The sequence below is a fragment of the Cyanistes caeruleus genome, chromosome 5, assembly GCF_971803275.1.
Source record: "Cyanistes caeruleus chromosome 5, bCyaCae1.hap1.1, whole genome shotgun sequence".
NCBI classification, from domain to species: domain Eukaryota; kingdom Metazoa; phylum Chordata; class Aves; order Passeriformes; family Paridae; genus Cyanistes; species Cyanistes caeruleus.
In genome coordinates, this window is record NC_141705.1 from 47527262 (window position 1) to 47553257 (window position 25996).

At 35.6% G+C, this 25996-nt stretch overlaps 1 protein-coding gene across 9 annotated transcripts in view; it reads left to right on the top strand.

Moving 5' to 3' along the window:
• TBCK (TBC1 domain containing kinase) overlaps positions 1–25996 on the top strand; it is an 87892-nt gene that overhangs the window by 24069 nt on the left and 37827 nt on the right. For all 9 annotated transcript variants that reach the window (XR_015286637.1, XR_015286639.1, XR_015286638.1 and 6 more), the window contains 17 exons: positions 357–498; positions 983–1043; positions 2332–2393; positions 3142–3203; positions 3537–3685; positions 4636–4774; positions 5668–5767; positions 7630–7679; positions 8019–8148; positions 8833–8931; positions 10170–10232; positions 11086–11212; positions 11758–11808; positions 12514–12597; positions 14877–14962; positions 21146–21182; positions 22470–22631. Coding sequence is in view for 6 of the 9 variants with exons in the window: in XM_023924698.2 (XP_023780466.2) it covers positions 357–498; positions 983–1043; positions 2332–2393; positions 3142–3203; positions 3537–3685; positions 4636–4774; positions 5668–5767; positions 7630–7679; positions 8019–8148; positions 8833–8931; positions 10170–10232; positions 11086–11212; positions 11758–11808; positions 12514–12597; positions 14877–14962; positions 21146–21182; positions 22470–22631 (1604 nt within the window). In the remaining 3 variants the exon portion in view is untranslated. The remainder of the gene's footprint in view (positions 1–356; positions 499–982; positions 1044–2331; positions 2394–3141; positions 3204–3536; positions 3686–4635; positions 4775–5667; positions 5768–7629; positions 7680–8018; positions 8149–8832; positions 8932–10169; positions 10233–11085; positions 11213–11757; positions 11809–12513; positions 12598–14876; positions 14963–21145; positions 21183–22469; positions 22632–25996) is intronic.

Consider the following 25996-nt stretch of genomic DNA (forward strand, 5'->3'; position numbering starts at 1 on the left):
ATTTGCTGGGAATACACTATCAGTGGAAAAAATTACTGCCATCATCCCAAAGTATGAGTCTAGGATATACTTAATATCCTAATGCTGAAACTCAATCTGTGTTTTCCCTAAGATATGTAAACATACCACTTTGAAAGGTGAGGTTTTCTTTCACAAAACAGAGCTAGAGATTGGGATTTGACCTTTAATGTAGTAAACACTACGCTGGAGTGAACTTTGTTGCAATGTTTAGATTTTGACTGAATAAAATAGGCAGTATTCTGTTTTCTCAGAATGCCAAATGATTCTGATTATGTAATGGGAAGTCAGATTTTTTGGGCAGAAGGATAGTATCTAATGTTGTTACGTCTTTCTAGGTACCCATCATACCTGGCACCTGAAGTAATTGCACAGGGAATAGGCAAACCAAGTGATCACAATCAGTGTGAGAAGCCTCTGCCTTCTGGCCCGAAATCAGATCTGTGGTCTCTTGGTATAATATTATTTGAGCTTTGCATGGTATGTAAAAGAATTTGACTCTGGGGGAATAGTTTCATTAACTTGATTGCTCTTGAGTGTGGGGTTAATGACGCCCTACCCATCACCCAAGCCCAAATGTCACAATATGTTAGCATTCCTACGTGGACAGTACTGGTTGTTCAAGGAGTAGGATGCATTTTAGTATATTGGATGCTTGGTGTATGTGTTAACCATGAAGGATAGTTACCTGTGAAGCCACAAGAATTTGACTGCAAGGCAGTTCCATTTAAGAGAAGTTATTGATACATTTTTGCTATATTACTACGTGAAACTGTTTCTGCCATAGTTGGGGTAAATAAAGTTTTTTTGTTCTTACAAATAGTTTTGATATGTCTAAAATTCACATGTAGAAGCTTATTTCACTGGTTTACTATACAGATGGGATACAATGTTATCTAAATATTTTCGTATCATAGCTGTTTCTTTCAAATTCAAGTGTAATTTGACATTGTTATTTTTTTAGGGGAGAAAATTATTTCAGAGTTTGGAGATAGCAGAAAGATTGAAATTTATACTTACATTAGGTAAGTAGCACAAAATGAATTTTTTTAATTTCCAGGCAGCTCTATGATTAGAACTTTACAGACTAATTAGCTTATGATGCTCATGCTTACACTTTGCCTTTGTCATCTTTCACTTACAGATTTAAGCAGGCATTTGTAGCGTGTTACTTCTCTAGGGAAAATATGGAGCTGGATGCCAGGGACAAAAACTTGTGAAGAGCTGGAAGTATATTTGAGTAAGGGCAAGCTATTGAAAAAAAAATAAAAGACAAGAAAATATCCTCAAGAATGATTGATTGTACTTTTTATGGTTATTTGTTCGTTTGAGTTGAGGGTGATTTCTGAAATGAGTTAGGAATTGATGACACTGAAGAAAACTATCCCTATAGTGCCTGTGTAGTAATGGCCAAGCAGGGAGAAGCAGGACTCAGATAGGAAGACAGAAATAAAGAGAGGTGAGAAGTGAACTCAGCTTTTGTCTCTGGTTTCACCTTCAAACTATAAAACATCACTGCACAAGTAGAATTTTGGCTTAGTATAGATGAGTCAGGAAGTGGAACTATCCTTGCGGCTTTTAAAACTTGATTTCTGGTGGTGTTTATGTATAAACCATGGGAAGGGGAAAGGCATGAGTTTGCAATTTGAAGCTTTAACATTAAGTTATTATTATCCAGAGTGAGCAGCAGTAATGTTAAAATGAATTGCTGTCAGGAGAGATATCTTTTTCATTCAGCAGCTAGTGCTTGAGTGCTGGAATTCTGACTCTTTTGGGGATTTGGTAATAAGGCTTCCTGAAGCATCTCCATACCCTTCAATCTGTATTCAAGGTGTTGGTTTATCCATTGAAAAGCTTTCATGTGCTGACTTGGGAATTATTTGTTCAATAATAGTGACAAGAAGTTCTAAAATACTGCTGATATTATCTGCAAAGAGCAAGAGAGGCAAAAATTACTTCAAGATTCATGTAGGCACCCTTAAGTTCTTCCAAGGATTTTTTTTTTAATATTTCTATTTATAAGTTGAAGGACTGTTTTGCTTTATTTGTCGGAGACTGACACTCTGGACTAAGCCTGTAAATAGATTTTCACTGTAACCTTAGATTTGCTAATTAACTTTCCTAGACTTTTCTCTGCATAGGTTATAATCATGTTCATTTCTGATTTTGATAATTCAAGTGATGTAGCAGTGTCAGTAAAAAGCCGAAATTAAGTGCTTTTTATTTGAGTGGACATTTATCTGATATCCTGATTAATTGGTATAATTTTATTATAATCTTTAACTTTTTATTGTTCTGTTTGTTTCTCAAAAGGCTGTGTAGATGATATTGTAACTGTATTGGCTGAAGAACATGGTTGCCTTGATATTATTAAGGTTTGTGAAACTCATTTGCTCTTCCATGCTGTCTTACCCAGAATATTTCATTATTGCTGCATAGTATTTTGCGTATTTATTTTTATAATTCATTTGGTCACTTACTGTGTTGCAGCATGATGAAAATTTTTGAAAAACTACATATCTAAGATCCTCTTGAATAGTCACCACTGTTAATATTCTTTCTTAAAATTGCTGTCAGTCTCAGTAAATGTTAATGCTCTCTAAGTAGTTTAATAATCTATAAATTTTCTTTAAAGTTTTGGTGATTAAGTATTTTTCTTCCAGAAATTAAGTCTTCTATCTGGTCCACTTTACACATTCTGATAGTGTGGGTTTATATAGTTCAACTTTTCCTTACCCACAAAAATTATCACTGAATTTTAGTGTCTGTGTAGTTCGGGACTTAATATGAAGAGTTCTGATTGATAGCAGAAGGAAGTTGCCAGGTACTGCATTGTTTCCAGCAGGGTACAGAATATCTGAATTAAAAAATATGTGAAAGGCTGCATACACTGAAAATTTTTCAGATTTTTTTTTTCCCCTAAGTCAAATATAGTATTGGGAGGTGAGAAGAATTGCTTCCCCAGAATTTCAGTCTCACACAGTTAACCTCAGGTGCATAGGTGTGCAGTTTTATTGCCTTCAAAGGAATAGCCTGTATGTTAAAAGTTAAGTATGAGCCAAGTGACTTGCTGAATTAAGATATTAATAAACAGACCTCCTCCATATTTTTCTTTTGTTCCAGGACCTTTCTGAAAATATCATAGCTCTACTGAAGAAATGCCTTACGTTCCAGCCTTCTAAAAGGCAAGTACTCAGTCCAAAGGCCTGGTAAAGGTTACTATGAAATTAGAAGGACTGTTGCTGAATGTTTTTTTTTGAATACTGACATTTGGGCTACCTATAAGAAATTCTCCGTTTTGTGCTTTTCACTGTTTAAAAGAGAAGAATTAGAGGTCTGAATTTGGGCTGTAAGCAGACTAGTTTGTTGCACTGCATGAATTAAAAAATATTGGTCTGAAATCCAATATAATTTAAAATAACTTGCTAATATTTATTACTGGGGACCTTTTTTGCTGAAATGCAACATTTTTGGATACACTTTGCTCTAATTGTTTTATCCTCTTCTCTTAATTTAAGGCCAACTCCAGAGGAATTGCTGCATGACGGTTTGTTCAGTGAAGTATCCTCACTGTATCTTCCCTTCCACAAACCTGCTGGTCTGTTCTCATCTTCTCCAAGGTGTGCCAATTTAACACTACCTGAAGACATAAGTCAATTATGTAAAGGTAAAAGCAGGTAGTGGGATAAATGTTGTTGGAGGGGGAAGAAAAATAAAGTGTTATTGCATTTTCTTTCTAACAAATTATTCTCAGAGACTGTTAAATGTTACAACACTAGATTAATGCAATAAGTTGTTTAATGGAGGGAGACATGGGCAAACATGTTTTGAGTGATGTGTGCAAGCCAAAGGAGTCAAATCTTAATTTTATGCTTCAGCCTCAGGGAAAAAATAACATTAGTATTCAAGCCCATGTTGCAAAAGCAGCATCATCTTTTGCCTTTAGAATTTGGACATGTGCATGTATAAGGTAATTGTTTTTCCACTTATTGGTAATTGAATTCTACTAGATCATAGCATGAGATGATCTTTGGAAGTACTGGAAAACAAAGTCTTTGTGAAAGAGGTCACATTCTGGACTAAAATATTAAACATTTAAGTTTTAAGCTATAGTATATTGAAAATGTTATTGCTCTTAAATCCTGATCAGTTTTTTCTTATGAACTTGGAGATATTTAGAAAATCTCATCTAGACAAAGATTTTTTGCCTTGTTAGAATGAGTGTGGTATCTGAAGGGAAGAGAGATTGTAACTACTCAGTAGGAATAACTTGTTTCTTATTTTAACTCTTAGTCTGCCTCTTAGTGCTATGTACAAAACACTGTTTTGTTTTGTTTAAAAGCACACAGGAAGCAAAAGTTCACACTCAATATATTCATGTGAGGAGTTCATGGCAAACTGCAGAAATACCTGCTTTTTTAATGACTTCTTTCCTAGAATCTCCTTAAACAGCACTTGCAAATGAAAGATCACCTTTCCTCTAACTTCACATTAAGCTTATGACCTTTCAAGCTGAATAATTTATTTTTTTTTCAACAGTATGTGTTTAGAGTTGTAGAAAGAAATGCAAACTACCTAAAAAGCTGTAATTTATTTCTCTGTCATTTCTCCCAACAGATGAAGATAATGATTACCTAGCAGAAAGATCAATTGAAGAGGTTTATTATCTCTGGTGTTTGGCTGGAGGAGACTTGGAGAAAGAGCTTGTCAACAAGGAAATCATTCGATCCAAGCCACCTGTCTGCACACTTCCCAAGTTAGGATGGAGAAGCACTTTAATGAAAAGGAGGATGGAGGGAGGGATGGATGGAGGGATGGAGGGATGGATGGATGGATGGATGGATGGATGGATGGATGGATGGATGGATGATACTAGCAAGAGAACATCTCAGTTTAGAGACCTGTACATGTGGAAAACACTGAAAATGGCATTCGTGAACAGAAGGAAATTGTCACTTCCCCTCTTATCCAGTTTAAGGCACTTGAATGCCTTATATCTGTCACCTGAATGTAGGTGCTTTCCAGTTATGAGGGAGAAGTATTTTCCACCATGCTGTCTATCTTGAAGATGAGGAGTTAATTTCACAAATCAGTCTAACTCTAAGTGACACTGAGAATGCTAGGTTAAATAAATTCTGAAAATCAGTTTCATATGGTCTACTTTAAAAATATTATAATAATGGAAAATTTGTGTACACTCTGTCTTGGATACCTTTGTGTCCTTAGATGGACTGCAACAGAAAAGGTCAGACTTTCGCTTGGGGTTTTTTGTCGTAATGGGAACTGCCTTTCATATGATAATATTTCCTTTTTGCTTTTCACAATAAATGATAGGCCTGATCTGTGCAAGATCAAGGAACAAAAAGGGATATTAATCCCATGTCTCATAACTCTTTCTTTATATGCAAAGCAAAGTTATAGAAAACATGAAATGTGCCATTTTACAGAAAAAGCTGTCTGAATAACTTAAGGTGATTGTATATTCTCTTGATAGCAGGTTTCATGCCATGCAGAGTGAACACAGTATACTTCTAAGATTTAATACTTTGTTTTAAAGAAGAAATTTCTTGATGTAAGATTTTTTTTTCCCTAGCTCAAGTCCTGAGTTATAAAATGACCCAATTCTTTTTTTTGTTCTCATTTTTGAAGCTTTTTATTAGAAGATGGTGAGAGCTTTGGGCAAGGACGAGATAGAAGTTCCCTCCTGGATGACACAACTGTGACTTTGTCTCTGTGCCAGCTCCGAAATGTAAGAGTGATATTGTGCATTTCTTATGTTCTTCTCTGCAGAAACATTTGTTTAAAGGGAATATTTAACAGCAGCTCCTACTGCTGTTTTTACCAATGGAACTGGCACTGATTCCAAGAGAACACTTCATAGTGTCCAAGTGAGATTCTGGTTTGTGACATTAAATTGCTTTGTCTGCAAAAGCTTAGTAAATTTGATCTGTTTTCTGTCCCTCCCTTTCCATTTTCTGTTACCTGCTTTGTTCTAGTGTAGTACGTATATTTCTGTACCATCTGCTGTTCTCCATGATTGCTACAACTGTTTGCTTAGGGAATGTCTTCTATATGCTTTAATTACTGTCTGTCAATGGCTCACATTATCCAAAATCATTTCATTTCCAACTCATTTCAGTTTCAGCTCCTCAAAAGCTTTATACTTAACACTGGATACCAGTTTGCCACTAGTTGATTATTAATTTTTGGAATATAAACAGCAAGTTCAAAAATTCTTCAAAGCATTTTACAAAATGCATCTTCATTGGGAAAATCAGCATATGATAACTCATGATTTGGCTTGATGTAGTGGTCAGTCACAAGATTTACTGCATAAATCACCGAAATGTTTTGACTGTTTCCATATCATTGCTCATGTAGAACTTTATTGCTGTAAACTGGGAAACTATGCTCTGCATTGTTTGCAGTTTGTTTTTTATAGCAGCAGATGCAATTCTGTCAGGTTTTTTTTTAAAAAAAAAACCTTTCCATATGATTACAGGGGTTAGTACAAAAAAGAAGGTGACTCCTGACTCTACCACCTTAGTATTGGAGGTAGTATGTCAAAAACTCTGTAAATACATTTCTTCAGTAGAACTTTGCACTGCTTCCCATAAATGCATCAAGGCAGACAAAGAACTGGGTTATTTTCTTCAGTTGATCAATGGGGCTTGCAAGGCAGGAGGGAAGTGAAAAATATGCAACATCTATTTTAAACATAATACACACTGCAGCTTCTACTGTTGCTCTCACTAGAGGGCAGTTTTTTAAGGCTTTTTAAAAACATTTTCATCTGTAATTTTGGATATCGCTACCTGCTTCTATAAATACAGCAGGAAATAATTATATACTGAAGTTTCATTTTGTGGAAGATACAAGACTTGCAGTGTTAGTTGAAATAAGCTTTTGAACTTGGGCAGTTTTTCAAACACCTTTTATAGAGCAGAGCATGATGCCTGTAATCAAAAGAGGTGCAGTACTGAATGAACTGAGAATGAACTTCTCTGTCAGCCCCAAGAGGAACAGGCTGCCGTGTGCCTGCAAGTTAAGGGCTGAACTGCAAAACAGAGCACTGCAGGGAACATGGCATTAAATATTAATCATGCACCATAAGATGTCTGAAAACTTCAGTCAAAAAACCCACCCACGTTTGTCTGTCACCTTTGCTGAGTGTATTTCCTTAAAGGAATTCAAGTTTGTTTAACTCTTGAACTAATTAGAACCATAAAAGCAAGTTGTGCAGTAGATTTGCAGCTACTTGGATAGGAAGTCCATGTAGACAAATAAGGAAACAAAGAACTATGTAATATTTTTGATCTGTTAATTTATGGTGCATATAAATCATTTTTTGTGTGGAAATAGATTTATGGATATCTTTAGGCAGGAGAACTTCCATCAGCTCCAAAAGGCCTGTATTAGCAAAAGGTTTTAGTGTTGAAGGCTGTATATGCTTCATTGCAGGCGGAGGACTGAGCTAATGCTTCAGTCTCAAGGATGGTTACTGAATTTGGCAAATGAATTGCTATTTAATAGTTTTTGTATTTCACTAAGATTTCCACTTGAATTCTGAGCAGCATTGTGATAACAAATTGTTTTTCTTCCTCCTTTCAGAGACTGAAGGATGTTGGTGGAGAAGCATTTTATCCATTGCTTGAAGATGAGTAAGTATGTGTAAATTGGTGTATCTGTAACACACTGAATTTTGAGTTACTAATTTTATTTGAGAATCACACTGCAAAGCTAGACACAACTGCCTCCCGTAAGAAAAACTAATGTGTCTTTGGCTCTGAAAGTCAAGACCTGATAAGCACACTGCACTTAAGGCCCTGATTACAAATTGAGGATCTTAGCCTCTGTCCTGGAAATCAATTGTTTGTGCTGAATAGTCAAAATTGTCCATTTATTCTGGTTTCTAAGGTAGAAATGCTTCATGTGGTATTAATTATTTTCAGTGACTTGTTTTTCTTGCTGTTCATTATTACTATCCTTTTTTTTTCTAGCCAGCCAGCTTTACCTCATTCCAACAGTAGCAATGAGCTCTCTGCAGCTGCTACTCTTCCTCTGATCATCCGGGAGAGGGACACAGAGTACCAGCTAAATAGAATTGTCCTGTTTGACAGGCTGTTGAAGGTATGGAGTCCTTGCAATGCTGGATAATTTGATTTGGTCTTTTAACTGGACAATTTTGAAGCACCAAGTAATTGTAAAAGGAAGCAGAGATACAAGAGACCACAGTAGGAAAGGGGGAAGAAAAAAACCCTTCAGAAGTATAATAAGGTTGAAAATAAAAATAGAACAAATAATACTGGTGAATATAAAAGTAGGTTTCAAAGCATGCACATGGAAATAGAGCTGATGCTAATACTGGTTATTTACTGATGAAAACAATTTTACATCCTTTATTTCATTACAGACTAAGTTGTTATAGCTATAAATATGCCTGTAAAATTTTTGCATTTCCAAGCAGTAAAATATTGGAACACATGGCAGTGCCATGTCATAAATGTGAGGTTTATACTGGGTAAAGGAATAGCAGCCCCTAATACATATATGCAGAGAGATAGATTCCTGTTTAAGAATGAGAGAGCTGATGAGCATTATCAAGGATAAACTAGAAATGTTTAGTAAAACCAAGATGGATGCATCTTCCAGTTCCTTCCAGGCCTTCCAGTTAGAAATTAAATTTGCTTTTTGTGAAACTTTTATTCACTGTTTAGGCTTTTTCATTTGGGGAAAGACTGTCCCAGTTTTGGGATTTGAACTGTTGCAGTTACATGATAGCATTTTTTTGCAGTTAATCTCTTCTTTTTGAAGGCCTATCCATACAAGAAAAACCAAATTTGGAAAGAAGCCAGGATTGACATCCCTCCCCTTCTGAGAGGCATAACCTGGGCTGCCTTGTTGGGTGTTGAGGTAAGGGCGTTTGGAGAAGTTCCAGTACTGACTGGGGATGGAGTGGGTTTGACAAGGAGTGGGGTTGACAAGGAAGGAAGCTGGAATAGGTTTAAAGATTTGGCAGGTAGGTTACTGGAATTTCAAGCAAAATTAGTCATGAAATTGTGCAAATAAAGACAATGTTCTGACAAACTTACTTCTTTTCTGTAAGGGTATTTGATTCCAGAAAGCGTATGTAAAGTTGACTGCCTTTAATTTCGATTATTACCTTCAGTGGAAAATAATACCCTGACATTTGGTAGTTAACAGGGTTTTTTTGTTTTGATTTTTAATATTTTGATAAGTACAGTTGACAGTCCTTCTGCTCCAGTGAGCAGTAGTTGGACAAAACAGGATAAAATATGAAATGGATTTTTCTCATGTACTAATCAATACACTTCCCTGTAAGAATGGAGAATAAATCAATCCAATACAGTCCTTTTGGACAATGGAATGTCCCAGAAATGAAGGCTCCTCACAGAATTGCTGGACTACCCAGCTTTTGGATTTACTTTGCTTGCAATCCTGCAATAGTGGATCATAAAGATTTTTTGAGATAACATATCCTAAGTTATTCAGGAGATTTAGCTTAGGATATGATCTTCTGAATACCATATAATATAACCAACAAAAATGTTATAAAGGGGAAGAAAAACTGCTGGTCAGGCTTGTAGCCTGAGTCTTGGGGAATGAGTCAATTCTCATGCTTCAGCAACTTGCCATCTGTACAATATGTGTGCTTTCCTGTCCCATAACATTAAAATGGACTTGTTAATATTCCTGCCTTGGGATTTATGCAGGGACAGGCTGCTTAAGTCATCTATATTGGCAGAATCAATTAACAGGCAGCTGGATTCAGTTACTTTAGAGATGATGCTGAAAGCCACTTGCCGGTAGCTGAGGTAAGCACTGTATTTAAACTGAGAGCATCTCTTGACTGGAAAACGGGGAGCTACAAAGTACATGGCTTTCTGTATAAGCAACTGAAAATCACTGAAGATCATGCTGAGCAGATGTATAGAAAGGTATGTATGTCTTAAGTTAGTAACAGAATAAAGATGGTTTTGTTAAAATTGAGCTCTCAGAATCTTCTGTTCTTCTGCTAACTGAAGTTCTTAACAAAAACAGTCGACTTCTGTATATCACCATGTAGATTGTCTTATGCACTTATGTTGGCGATTGCTTTCTAAATTCAAATATTCTTCTTTTACATTTAGGGTGCCATAGAAGCAAAATATGATGCCATTGATAAAGATACACCAATTCCTACAGACAGACAAGTAAGACTTACGGTGTTACCAAATAATGTCAGTTGAAGATCTTTCCCACCCATCACTTGCCTATTACAGTACATGTGGTGGACAACAGCAGTTTGGTTCCCCTTGCCCTCTAGCCTTTACTGTAGCAAGCATCTTGCAGAAGAGGTCGAGACAAATACTTTAACTCTACTTACAACATGGGGAAGCTGAAATCCTTTTTTACTTTATAATCACTGTTTCTGTAGCAGCAGCAGTGTATTGAACAATATTAATGATTTATTGTTAAAAATCCTGGGTTTACCAAATGCTTGTTGTGCCTGTTGGGCCTTGTAGCAGATACTGCTGAGTACCTTGAGGTCCTATAATGTGAACTGTACTTTACAGAAATGGGGGTTTGAGCAGTTTGGATCTCCAAGAAGAGAACATTCTCAAACATTTTCTTACCAGACATAAGACTTTGCAAACAACAGCTGTTCCTTTCAGCTGGGTGAAGAGATATTTTCCATCAAATTGGCTGCAGTGTTGAGAACTCTGATTTATCTATCTTTTAGAGCAAAGCAATATTAACACCTAAAATGAGTCCAGAAGTAACAAACCTGTAACTGTTGTCTGTTTCCTGCCTTTTTCAAGAGCTAGAACCCATTAAAAAATATGAGCACAGAAAAGGAGAAAAAAAATCTCTATTTTTAAACTTTGACAGGTCTGTTTGGTTCCCTGTCAGTTTCAGTTTTGAGAATGATGGAGGAAGCAGATCATTTTATGATGGTGGTCTGACCTACATATTTTGGCTGACTTCCACCTCTAGTGTTGCAAGATTGCTGTACTGCTGTCCCACTCATCCCAATTTCTCTTTGTATGCTTGGCTGTGCTGCAGATTGAAGTTGATATTCCTCGTTGCCATCAGTATGATGAACTGCTGTCATCACCAGAGGGTCATGCAAAGTTCAGACGTGTGTTGAAGGCCTGGGTTGTTTCCCATCCTAATTTGGTGTACTGGCAAGGTGAGTTTGACTAGTTGGCAATGGCAGATAATTGAATGAAAAGTTTTGATTGACTTTAAAGTACCTCCTGCTTTTCGCCCCCACCATATAAGCCTTTTTTTGGGTGCTTTTCCTTTGAAGAATAACTCTGGGTTATTGCAAATTTAAATCCTAGTAATTTATATTTAATTTGTAATAAAAGAATTCCCCACTCTGTTATATATTCAGTCTTCATAAGTTTCAGTCACTTTATTTTAAAATGATGAGTCTGTTACTTGCTATTAAGCTCCAAGGTAATACTGCAAAAATTACTGAGTTCTTGGTATGCTAATTGGTATCTCTTGGATGCCTTGGCAGAATAATCAATTTGGCATTATAGCTGAACAATTTGAAATCCTTGCCATTTTCATGCATAAATTTCACTGTTGTTCTCACCATTACTTGAGAAGGCCTGATAATGCAGTATCTAGTGCACAAATTTTCATTATAAATTAATGTCTTCATCTTGTGCCTTAGAATAAACAAGCTCTTTGTGCCGTTTCTTCATGGCTTTTCTCTCCTTTTAGGTCTTGACTCTCTTTGTGCACCATTTCTGTACTTGAATTTTAACAATGAAGGTGAGTTTTCTGCAGTGAATGAAGAAAAGCAGAGTCTTTCCTCTCTGTCTACATCCAGACAGATGTGTGTGAATCCACTTAGAGATGGAAAGTTTCTGTATCGACAAAGGAATTTCAAAACTCTTGTTGCCACAGGTCAAAAGAAATGGTTGGGGTTTTGAAAACTGCATGTGGTGTACTGCTCTTCAAGCAGGGGTTCAAGTACTGTTTATTGAAAAGCACAATAATGATATATAATAAAAAGCACAATAAGTCTTGAGTTAGAAGAAGGAAGAAATGCTGCTGTCGCAGTTGTGTTTTTCAGTGAAGCTGTAGTTCAGCCTTGCTTAAGTTGAATGTATTATTTGTTAACCTAAGTGTTAAACTGTCAGGCCAGCTTTGTTCAGAAAAGCTGGTGGTAGTTTTAAATGCCTGAAAGTTTCAGATCAGCTTTAGATATATGACCTTTATCTTCTTAGAATGTGATTTGTTCATAACAGGTGAACTTCAAGCTTTTATTGTCTTGTACTTGGCTTTCTTTATATAAGGTTGTTGTGTGGGAAGACTAGTTTTTTAGGACCATGACTCCTATTATACTTACTGTGCATGCAATCATTTTTGTGTATAGATTAAGTATTTATGCTTATTATCTGGTTAATAATGAACTTTTTTAGGTGTAATTGAATTCTGCCTTTGTCATTGCATCTGTTTTTCAAATTCTTTCAGCTCTGGCATATGCCTGTATGTCTGCTTTTATTCCAAAGTATTTGTATAACTTCTTTCTGAAGGATAATTCTCATGTTATTCAAGGTAAGTCAGTCCCTTTATTTGGTATAGTTCTAAGAGAAGTGGAATTGTTTCTGGATATATAAATACACTTTTTTTTTTTTTTGCAAGGGGTTGCAAAATTGGGATGCAGTTAAAATCATGTAACTGTGCAAGAAAACTTGGAACAAAATAAGTGGTTAAGGATTCAGATAGGAGACAAAATCCAGATGTGCACACACACAGAAGTGTTCTATGTAATATCCAAGGTAAAAGTCAGTCCTGCAAAGTTGTGAAAATAAGTAAGTTATTATTATAAAGTAAATAGTCTTTCTAGTGTTATGTTGTAAATGCTTACCCTTCAGGTGTTCAAAAGTCATCATGTTAGAGAAGCTGTTTGGACAGTAGGGAAAATGAAGAGGAGCAGGACAAACTAGGGGTTCCTCAGAAAATTTAAAGTTTTGGTATTCAGGAAAATAGTGATTTGAGGGGAATTTCTTATTGAGCAGATGATGTTATTCAATACAGGACAGGAGTTGGAAAACCGCGAGGAATAATGTTCCATATTTCAGCCTTCAACAAGTATGTAGGTAACTTTGAGAAATTAAAACAGTAGCTGGGAATGTCTGTTTTAATTGAAAAGTAATTCTAAATTTCATGGAAGCATGAAAAAGAAATTGTCTCCACCTAGAAAGTCACCTTGGCACAGGCTGTGTTGGGAAGATAATTTGTCTTCCGGACAGTCTATAAAAAACAAAAGCTCTTTCAAAAGCCATTAGTAATCAAAAGAAACAGGTGGTAATTAATGTTTTTAATTGCAAGCAGTTATGAATGCTTATTGAATACTGAGTATCAGTATGGATTGTTGTCCTTGTATTTCTTTTAAAGAATTTTTTTTATTTATTTCTTGTGGAACTCATCAGCTTTAAAGTGTCTGTCATTTTTTGTCTTCAAGGAAGGTAATTAAGAACTGATCAACAGAACTAATTAGATGTAAAAGCATTTAAATATTAGATAATTGGAGAGAGCTAACATAAGGAGAGAATGCCAGGGCTAGGAGAGTTTATGTATGGAAGACAGTGGGTAAGAGATGTTATGAACTGAATAAAATAGTAGGAAAAATTATTTTAGAGAACATGTTTGCATCCTTTTTTCAGTAAAGAAAGATTGCTTGCAGTAAAGGTCTAAAGATGAAAAAAATAAATATGTTCCTCTGGTGACAGCTACTTTAGACTTCAAGATTAATAGCTTGGTAAAGACTTTTCTCAAGTGGTTATACTGTTCCATAAAATAATACTTTTGCTCTGTAGGGTTTCCTGCTTTTATTCCTAAAGAGCTTTGTAAAAATATGCATCAGCCAAAGTTAGAAATACAGGTCAGTAGGATTCTGTGAACCAAAGTAGTGTAGGCATTCCTGAGTTCCTGTTCTACATCTGGCATCATCAAGGACTCAGGGAGATGGGACCCTTCAGGGTTCTTTCAGTATTCTAATTAATCCTTTCTAAGGTTGTATGTCAAAAAACAATATATAAATAATGGTTTAAAGGAAAATGCTGTGTCTTTCCCTGCCTTTTTGAGGTAGAGGAAAGGGTTAAGAATATGTCATTTAACTACCCACTGCAATTTTAGCTGCTTTATGTCTTCTGTGTAGACATAAACTGTGTGGAGTATTGAGATGCCAGCATGTTCTGGAATCAGAGTTTGCATTCTCTCTCTGTTGCTCCCCAGGACTAGATCTCTGCAGCCTAATTACTCTGTTCCTGGGAATGTGGAGGAAAAGGAATTACCATCTGTTACAAAACTGCAATCTTACTGCCTCTTCAGTTTTCTTCTAACTGAGTATGTGGCAGTGTGGACAAAACTGGGAGAGGGGCAGAACTGAGAGAAATCTGTCACTGTCTTGTGTTCTGCTGTCTGCTTCTCTTCCAATTAAAAGCAAGTGTTGTTTAGACAACTTAATGAAATTGTACCCATCAACGTAATAGGCCAGGCTGAAGTTGTAATAAATTTTATCTTTTATAGTGGATATTTCTCCTTGCTAGTTACTAAACAGTCTTTAACTTTGCATGTCAAGCATACATCACAACCTAAGCGTGTATCGAGTTAAACCATCTTTTAAAATCCAAATTGAGAAGTACTAAGGAAGAAAACTTGAATGTTTCTTCCTCTGTATTCAATGTAATAATAACAAGGAGTACAGTGGTGGTATTCACTTGCTGTTTTATTGTAGGTTTAAAATGAGTGGCCATCCTAGTGCTCTGTTTTGAGCAAGCAACATGTGATGGCTTGTGGTTTTGACAACAGTCTCGAATTTTTCATTTCAGAGTACCTGACAGTGTTTTCCCAGATGATTGCATTCCACGATCCAGAGCTGAGTAACCACCTCAATGAAATTGGGTTTATTCCAGATGTAAGTGCTAAGGGTCCTTATAAGTATTATCTAAAGGAATTAAAAATTGGAAAATGAGGGAAGCTGGGATGAGATGCTTTTCCAGACTGCTTCAGAAGCACTTCGACAAAAATAAAACTTCCATATTAATAGACCTTCCTGAACATGCTGATAAAAGGGTAAAGTTTTGATTCTTGTTTTACGTGCTTTAGTCTTTCCCGGTCTGCTGGTATGGTAAATACAGTAAAAATATTACTAGCCAGTTATTATAACTTAGATTCATCCTAAAAGGTGTATATATATTTATTTTTGAAATGTGGGTTAGTATGCAAAAATTAGTGTACCCATAAAGTGCTAATAGTGAAACTACTGCGGTTAATTGAATGCTGTTGATTAACACAAATGGCACATTATTTTTCAAGTAATAGAAAAAGTGTATGATCATCAATCTTGTAGATACGTCAGACCTTGGAAAATGCTAAGCAGTCATTTGCAGAAGTGTGTCTCAAATATGGGACAAGTGCATAACATAGACACAAGTTTTATGCTTCCATTGGAAAAAAAATCTTAATGATGGAGGAAAATGAAAACTGAGAACACAACCAAAACATAGTAGAGAGGATGGGCTTTGTTGGAAAAAAGAAAATAAGGCCTTCTTTAGAGCCTCACTTCTACACAGTAAATATTAAAGCTTTCCTCCTTTTTTTAGAGTGGTGTGTATAATCAAGAAAGGGAGAATACAAATGTATTTAAAATTTATTTACAAATGTATATAAAAATACTGATGTTTCTGAAAAGCCGACTTAGGCAAGGCCATAGATATAATGTTAATTGATATGGTGTATATCATTCTGTATTTGGCATTCAGAAATTTGGTAATTGCAAGTTGGTCATAAGAAGTGATGATGACTCAGAGGTCCAAATGGAAGATGATAACTGAGCTCAGGAGATGTTGATGTAAAAATGAAAAATTTCTTATGTAAGAAATATATATGCATGTCTTCTATAACTAATGCAAAGTTCAGTTTATCAGAAAAGCCTTGTGCTTATTAGGAAATATTTTAAGTTGCAGCAGCAAGACCAAGCCATAGAAAATGATTTTAATTTTAATTTTTCGTTTTAATTTATTAATTTAATAATTTAATTTTTAACTTTTTAAATTTTTTTACACCATTCCTGATAGAATTTGTGGGAGTTTGGGGCTGGCAGGTACTCATTTTCTGTTTACAAATATTGTAATAGAAAAGAAAGTATGTACTTCCATTTGTAGTGGGTGTTTTAATGTAATAATTTTGTTTGACTGATATAAATTTAGGAGATACAGTGGTGTTCAAATGAACAGAAGAGAAAGCCAGTGTACTGCCTTATTAAGAGAGGAGTTTGAGAAAGACACATGTATTGCAGATGACACACATATGAGAAGGACAGGTGGGAGGAAGATTGAAAAGAAAGTGAGGATAAGGAGGAATATTTATCTGTAGGATGCCTAAATATTTGGGTAGATGAAGTGCAAGGTTTAACAGCAACATTTAAGTTCCTGAGGGAGAATCAATTTTGCAGCATCACTATATAAATGCATTTAATGCTTATTTTTTAAAGGCTGCACATGACCAAAAGAATTCTTCCTTGTATTTTGTCCAGGATGCAAGTTCCCACTAAAGAGTTTGAGATGTAATTTCCCTGACCACCTTACAGGTCCTTGTGTGGGCTACTAATCTATGCCAGAGCTGTGTAGCAACCCATCATGGGTCTTACCTGAAATTTCAGCAGCTCCTTGTGTCTTACACAGTTGAAGACTTCCAAGGTACAAGTCAGATGGAATAGTTTGAAATCACATGTTTTCCTATATTTTAGTTTCTCTTATGCTAGTCATTGGACAGTATATAGTCATACATGAGCCTGTCTCTAAATGTGACAGTCTATGGATGATTAGGTAATAGAGCGAACAATTGCAAAAGAGGAGTATTTTTTTAAAACTCTTCCATTGAATATAAAATGCAGGTTCTGAAGTTAACACTAACCTCTGAAGAGAGGTTGTGCTTTCTGAATTATCTTTCAGGGTTCAGGGTTTTTTTTTAGTAACTAAAAGTTGTTCTTCCTTTTAGATTAGTCAGAGAGGTGATTTTTTTGTAACTGTAACAAGGCAGCACAGGATCCATCAAGGTGAAGGATATGCACTGTAGTAATGAGATCTGAACCAGAGTTTCGTGCTTGAGTACTAATCCTATCAAAGTAAACCCTGATTAATCTTTCATCATTGAAACGCGGGCTCTGCTGCAGGGAAGATTGTGTTCCTGGCACCCTTCTCATTTGCTTCAGGTCACGTAGCTCTCAGAATATTGAACACTGCTGAAGCTTGAGTTGTCGTGAATATTATTAGCTGATGTGGTGCCTGGATTAAGTACCTTGCTGTGGCTATGTGATTTACATATAAATAGAGGGATGATATATACAGTGAATCTTAGAGTTCTTCTTTGCTCACTCTCCCAAAGTTCATAGTCTTCCCCACCCTATATAATGCTTTGTAATGCATTCCTTACATTACAAATTCTGGCCCTGAGCAGCAGACCATGCTGAACTGAAGAAAAACAAGAAAGTGTACAGTGTTGCTAAAAGCATAACGATTGCCGTAAATTACTCTAAAGCACCTTCAGCTGCAAATTATGGAAGATAGACACAGTTGTCATCTATCCACTAACACAGAAGGCAAACTGATTGCAGTTCCTTAATATTGTGCTGAAGCTGCTGGCACAGGTAGATAGCTTGGTTTTGGTGATATGCACAAGGTATCAGTAAGAGGGCTTCATATTAAAAATCCTGCCCTTGAAGTGCTTTCTCTGTTTATCCTGTTACACAGTTACCTGAAGATGAATCTGGAGGAGAAGTTTCTTGCTGATATTTTTATCTTGTGAAGAAAATGATCATTCTTCAAATTTTGTTTGTGTAGGTAGATATAGGTGGGTAGAATCTAAAATTAAAAATGTGAATCAGTTTGCCTTATCTTTTGTACCTTTCTGTAGCCTTTAAGTATATTATTGTCTAGGCATTGCATGGGATTGAAGCTAAGTATGTGTGTATTTCAAGTGTGGAACTGGAAGGTAAAAGTTTGTAGAATAGACAATTTCCTTTGGAAGGGACCTACAAGACTCATGTAGTCCAGCTGCCTGACCACCTCAGGGCTGACTTAAAGTGTGCTGTTAAAGGCATTCTCCGAATGCCTCCTAAACACTGACAGCCTTGAGGCATCAACCACCTGTCTAGGAAGCTTCTTCCAGTGTTTGACCACTTTCTTGGTTCTAATGTCCAATCTAAATCTCCCCTGGTGCAGCTTTGAAGTATTCCAGCATACCTTTTCACTGGATCCAGGGAGAGGAGCTCACCATTTCCCTCTCCACCTCCCCACCTCAAGAAGCTGTAGAAAGTAAAAAAAATAGGTTTTATTATCAACTGAAAAATAAAGCAAAAAGCAGCAGTTAGAACTGTTGTTAGAACAATTCAGCAAAATAAAATTATGCTTATTGTTGGGCAGCATTGTTTCACATATACATCAAAAGGGGAAAAAAAAAGAAACATGCATTTATAATAGAGGAAAAAAACCCAAAACTCTTTATCTTTGGATTTGGCACCTCATATAAACTGCAATATATGGTACAGCTAAAGTATATACAGAAACAAAGTTATCCTTTTTCTGTATAACTTATTAATGGAGTTTTTCCTCTGATTTTAACAACTATAATGCTTTAAGGCAAGGAGGTGTTTGTAAGCCTGGAAAGGTTATGGGTGCTATTAGTAAGTAAGGGAAGGAAAGGCAGAATACCCGTGGAATTACTCCCTGATGCAAAGCAAAATTCTAATTACGGCACTGCTCCTGTCAAGGTCTCTCTAAAAAATGATGTGTTGGTTTTACAGGCTCTTTTTTTAATGTGGCATATTCTCAGGCTATTCCAGCGGTTCATGTGCTACTTTGATTACACATTAGGTATACTCCTCAGCTCCGGAGAGTTAAGTGTCAAGTAAAACCACAACCCCCTTAGGTTTCAGCGTTCAGCACTGAAGGGTTGAAAGCCTCTTTTCCTGGAGCTTGTTATTCCAGAGGCGCGGTGCTGTTCCGGGCAGTGGCCGCTGGAGGGCACCATTCCCTAGCGTTGTGTGCAGTCCTGGTCCCTAGCGCATCCCGAATTCTGTCCTGGAGTCAGAGCAACTCCTCCTTCCCTTTCCCTGGCATCACGGAGTAATGCCACCCGTGTTGTGCCTTCCCTTTCCTTGCTTGCTAATAGCATCCATAAGCTCTTCAGGCTCACCAACACCTCCTTATCTTAAAGCATTATTTTTGTTAGAGGAAAAACTCCCTTCAATAAAAGCTCGTCTGACACCTTCTAGTTAAATTGTTTGATGTACTTTTCATGTCACTGCTGATAGGTTTGGTGAGGATAGGTTAGAGCAAAGCAGTGGTTTTCCTTGTGATTACCTTTTAATAATTTTCAAAGCTTCACATTTCATGTATTTTCTTGTATATGTCTGTGTAAATGCATGCATGATAGAGGTGTTTGTGAAATTAAGAGAAAATGAGGATCTGCTTTGGTAAGACATTTTAATCATATATATATATGAAAAGGAAGGAATAATTGCTTTTAAGTACCAAGGAAATAAAGCAGTTTACATAATATGAACCTCCAAGCAAAGAGGAGCCTCAGGACACTAGGCTTGTTTTCCTACAGCATGGGAAGCAAGATATTGCATACAACCAAGCAGATAAACAGGCATTAGCTGATGACAACCACTACAGGGGATATTTCAGGGAACAGGATATGTTATTCCTAGAATGCCATATATTTAAAACATGACATAGATATTCTCAGGGAAATAGTATGATTGTATTATAAGATTAAAATGACAATAGAAATTGATTTGGTTTGGATTTTGAATGCTTAAAAATCAATTGGTGGGCTGGAGGTCAAGCTTCATAAAAGCCTGCTGAATATTAGAAGTGGTGAATAGGTCATTGAACCACCTGTAGTTTAGGGACAGTATGGTTCTGATGAAGGCATAGGAATAAAATTTAGAGAGAGCTGTGCTAAGAAGGGATTCAGCAAATGCGTACATCATTTAGTCAGAGCCAAAACCCAGTTCAGAGTTTATGGAATAAGAAGTAATTTATTAACATAATATCAATTATGTTTTCTGCTCCTCATTTGTTTACTTCCAGGAAAAGCTCAATAGGAGGATTAATTTGCACTTTTTATGAGTTAAAAAGTAATATATTAAGCTTTATGTTTAACTGTAAATCTTCATAGCACATGAACTATGCAGCTGAGTAAAATTTAACAGTGATCATCCCACTCTTGCATTCCTAATTCATGGAAACTTTCTGTGCAGTTTTATGTTTCAAGAAAATAGATTCTCTTGCCTGTGTCTTGCTCAATACTTCATTGAAAAATGAGAAATTATTAATGTGGCAGAACTGCTTAGCTCTTCTTTCTCTGTATGATGTCATGAGTGTGAAAGCTTGCAGACATTAAAGGTGTTCTGTAGCTGTTGCAGCAGCGCAAGTCTCATAGGGCTGTAAGTGCTGGAGCAGGACACCTTCGGATGACACTGCCCTAACATGGCCACAGTAGAACTACATAAATGCTTGGGTGCTGGTAAACATTTACTGAGAATTAAACTGTCCTTGATTTCTCCACTGATAAGTGTGCATTTTAATAAATACCAGAGTAGCAGAAAAAGGCAGATGTGGTTATTTTTTCTCTTGAAAAATCATGATTTGAACTTCTAGTTATTTCTATAAAACTATCTTCTTCCATAGTCAAAAGGGTATCTTAAATCAAATTGGCTTAGGCTTTTTCAGGCATCCTTGGCTAATTTTTACTCTAGATTATTGAGAATTGCAACAGTTTAATAGAGCAGGTTTTTTACTTCTTTAAGACTTTGCAGCTTATCTTTTGCAAACCAGCCTAGTAAGGGTGGTGATTGATTTTTTTGTTTTGTTTTCAATATAGTGTCACAAACTAATAATTTGAAAAAGTTGGGGATGAAGAAAGGGGCTGAGAGTTGTCTGATAGATCTGCCACTGCAGTTATTTTTCTTTCTAAATGAATTCACACAGAATAGGCAATTTTTAATGTAGTTGGTGATTGACATAGACAACTTGAAAATTTCTCAAAAGTTTTGTCTTCTTCTTCCCCCCATCAACATCTTTGGCAGCTTTATGCAATTCCTTGGTTTCTTACAATGTTTACACGTGAGTACGCTTTTTTTTTTCCTCTGATTAAATGTTGTTATATTTCTTAAGCTTAATTTTTCTCACTTTTCCAGCTAAAGCCTTTCTTAATTGGTATGATAGGTCATTTAGTAGGATGTTTATAATTTGCAAGGATGTATTGTGGAAAATTCCAACAGTGGAAAACTCAACACTGCCTGTCACTTACTTTCTGCCCTGATTTGGTAATAATTAGTATTTCTCCTTCTTTTTTGAGCTGTTGTTATTCTTAGATTATTATGTAGTTATTATGTTGTCATTGTTACTATTATCTGGATGATTTTACACATGCAGTATTTAGAGTGTATTCAGATGATGATGTTGTCTACTGGAAAAAGATGCAACAATAGTTAAAAAACTATTTTAAAACCAAACTACACCACCATCCCCTGCCATCACTCAAATAATGTAAGAAAGAGAATGACTGTTTTTGAAGATAATTATATTTTTGCTGCACATTGGCATACTGTTGTTCTGGTAGCACCAGTGTACTGTATTTGTGCATGTATATTAAGATAAAAGGAGAGTTTTCTAATTTGGTGAGTTTTAATTAAAGAGAAAAAAAGTTAATAAATCAAGTCTAGAAAGCAATTTAAAATCCTTGATTTTTTTCATATCATGTCAACACTGACAGATGTTGAATTTAAATTTTTAAAAAGTGGCAGAATGAAAAGAACTGATGGATTATTTCTCTCATGAAATATCAAAAAACGTAATATGAGATTCTTGATTGCATTTTGTAAAGGTATTGACTGTAAAGCACTGTTTCTTGAAGTTGTCTCTTTTTCTGTACCCTTCATGAGAATCATCACATTTGGAAAACCAAGGAGATGGTTTCCTTAAGCAATCAAGTGCAATAAAGTCTTAGAACTATTTAGTTGGAAGATAGCATATTTTAAGAGAGCCACCTTCAGGTTTATATGTAAAATCTTGCTATTTTTAATAGGTCTTTTCCTTGTCTTTCTTTCCTTCTGTCAGTTTTTTTCTTTATTCTGTTCATTTTTTTATCTAATTGTAAGTAGTTTATCTCATTAACTCATTAATGTCATCTTATTGTGAAAAACCAATATGCATGCTTTAATACACAATTGTACTGCACCAAAAGAAAAATAAATTGCTTAATTCTTGACATACTTGAAATGTGAAAACCCACATGCTTTAAAGTATTCATTAAGAAGACTGATTTCCAGAATAATAATAACTCATTAACCCTGTTATTGTCTGTATATGCTTATAGAGTTTTATTTATTGTGCTTATTCATTATGCAGATGTCTTCCCTTTGCACAAAATTTTTCACCTGTGGGATACATTACTGCTTGGAAATTCCTCCTTCCCATTCTGTATTGGAGTTGCCATTCTTCAACAGCTGAGGGATCGTCTTCTGGCTAATGGATTCAATGAATGCATTCTCCTTTTTTCAGACTTACCAGGTACTGGAAAGTACTGTTTCTTCCTTTGCTCTCTGTCTTCCCCAGTGTGTTTCTAAGTATGTATTTAGAAGTCCTGGTCCATTTAGGTAAACTCACTGCCAGAGTGTGTGGCTCTTAACTACAGGTTATTGTAATTAGTTGAGTCTTTTCACTGTCATCAGCTAACATGCAGTAGGATTGTTATTTCCAGGTAAATTGGAGTATTTTTTGTGAAATTTAAAACAATTTAAAATAATTCAGAAGCAACTGTTTGTAGTCATGCCACATGTAGACACAATCAGTTGATATGAATTATTTTTTTAAATAAATTGAATGCAATTCTGAATAGTCCATTTCCTATTTGGTGGTGGTATTAGCCTGTTTTCCTTTCAAACATAATTCAGTTTTTACTGTGGAAGTAAATATTACAAAATTATTAGGGAAAGCAGTATAGGAAGCCATTGGAATTATTCTGTTAGCTATTTCCATTTGGAATTTAAAGCTTTCAGAATAACTTTCAAAAGTGTATCAGAGTCTGCATGATCACCGTGTAGACATTCTGTGTCTTTGCTCAGTGGGAGGTGATTCACCTATCCATACAAACAGGTACCTTACAAAAATACTTTGCAGTTAACCGTGAAGTTTGGATCTTCCTTCTGAGCAAGTACGTAGTAAGGCAGTAGAATGCATTAGAACTGAGTAAGCCATGTCACCTTAAGAAGTGTGTTAGTTTGCAGTAACACAAGTAGGAAGGCTGGTGCACTCAGAACATGCTTGTATTAATTCTTCTATTAATTCCCTCTCTCCTGCTCATCAGATCTTACTAATGTAACAGAGGTCTTAGGTAAAAGGCTGGCACTGTTTTAAAGGTGTAGCTTTTCTTTAGATAGCTCTAACTTTGGGGTAATTCCTGGGCTAATTATAGATTTAGTGAGCTCTATTTGAACACCATGTGTGCAATTCAGTAATTCCTTTTAAACGGAAGTTGTTCTTCAGAAGAACTGAAGGAAAGAATGAAGTCTGGAGGAGAATTTAAAAGGTCATCTTAAGTGTTGCAGTCTCCACAGCTGCAGAGTTTACAGAGGTTAGCAGTAGTCTAGGATATGGTACCAAGAAGATGAGACTGAGTTCACCATTGCATAAGTCAGTGAGTTATCATGAATGAAGCTCTGTAATTTCTTTAAATACTGTTGTCACAAATTGTCTCTCAGTGTATACCCTTCTATATGGGTCTGGATTTCAAAATTTATCTCCTACTTGTTAGTTTAATATGTACTATGCTACCTGCTATTTGCTACTGTACTTTTCAATTTATAAGAAATTTAATTAGGCCAGTCTAGAATTTTAATTTTCAATCTGTATGTTTAGTCATTTCAAATGCTCATGGTAAATTTAATGGGATATCTACAGATGGCTGAAATGTGAGTGCTAAACTGAAAGATTGATTCTCTCCTCCCCCATCTGTTAGCTGTATGTCCTAGTTAAGTATAGATCCATTAATATTTAACTTACTTTCTTGCCTAAGGTAATTTCTCCATATTTTTCTTTCTCTTGAAGGGTGCTAAATTATAGATTCCAATTTATCTTAAATCAGCTGATTTACTGACAGTGGGAAACACTTTATGCTGAGGTCATGTATAAGATTACATTAGTTTTTGTAGTATATATGTATTCATATAATAAAATTAAGTCAGTAAAAGCTGTAGTGATACAATGAACATGCATTCTGCTGGTTTTAGTTGAAGACAACTTTGCTGATATTCTGATAAGGAAATACAGGTTTCTGAAAAGATTCTTTTTTTCTTAAATTGGTAATGTCTGTGATATTTAGGATGTCAAAATGGCACAATTTAATATTTTAAGATTAATCTAAAGCATAGCATAAAATACTGCTATTAAAACTACTAAGGGAAAGAAGAATAACGGTGAAAGACAGTCCTAATGTCTTAAAAGTTAAATGTTGTTGGTCTTGCTTAATCAGTAACTTTTTCAACATATACTTCTCATAGCCTTGTGCCTTTGCTTTGTGACCTCAGTCTTATTTCTTATTAAAAAGTATTGACTCATTATGCATTTTGTCACCTGTGTCTTCCAAACAAGACTTCTGTTCTTTTGGTAGTGATAAATTGTGTGCCAAGGCTGAGAATTTTCTGAAAGTAATTTAAAAATTACCTTCACCTGAAAATACATTACTTCCAGTAAGAGATTGTTGTTCAAAACATCTGCAATAATTTTAAACTAAAAACAATTGTTGCTCAACAGTCTGAAACTCCTGTGATTTTTAAGCTTTGTGTGCACTGGATTGGCTTTTTTCAGGCTTCCAATGAAAGCAACTTCCTTTCCAGACTGATAGAGATATTTTACTGCAATCTTGATACTTTGTGGAACACTTTCAAGATTTATTGTTTTTACAAAACAAAAATGCCACTGCCTAATTTCCAGTGCACTGTATATAACACAGCTGGAATTACTGTTTTAAAATAATAGTGATGTGAGGAAAATGAAGGGGTGTTGTGTCATCATTGATTACTTGGTTCTGAAAACCTTTTCCAATATTCATCTCAAAGTTTTGGCCATATTTTATCTATAAAGCCAATACAATTGGGCAATACTTGCTATTTTTGGAAGCTCTGTTGGAGATTTTAATTTATTTTTATTAATGGTGGTAAAATATCCAATTTTACTGGACAGTGTTCAAACAATGTCCTGGTAGATTAGGAAATTTATTTGAAGATTTTAACAAAATAATTGGCTAATTAAGAATACTGGAAAATCTTTTTGTAACAAATGTCCTAGTTCATTCCTCACGGAGCTGTATGAAGGGACCATATAAGCAGCTGCTAAAACTTAAATAGAATTTGATTGTTCAGGAAATTACTACTCCAAAGTGCTGAGTTTTTTAAATTTAAATTCTTTCATTTTTTCTTACATAATTTTTCCTTGTGTTTAAGGAGGTCTGTGAAGTACAAACTTTATTCAAACAATATAAATACCAGAGAATATTTAAGAATATTTGAGACATACAATCAAAACCAGCTATTATTGTTGCTAATCTTTTTACCTGTAATTTTGAGACTTTTGTCTAATTCAGGTGACGCAGAGAGGTCAAAGACAATTATGCATTACCTTTGTTTTTCCTGTAAGTCTGACATGTAGCAGAATGTGTCAGCAAAATGAAAATGATGGCACTACTATGATGTGATTCCTGAGGTACCAACAACAGAGACAGGACTCCGCTTTCAGACCAGTGCTGATTTGTGCTAAACTGGTCTGGATATCCTGTAACCTCATGTATCAGCAGATTGAAAACCCAGAGGGCTTTTCATGCTTGAGGACCAGCTGTGTAAGTTTGCTTTAAAATGTGCAGTTTTGATTATAGCTTAGTC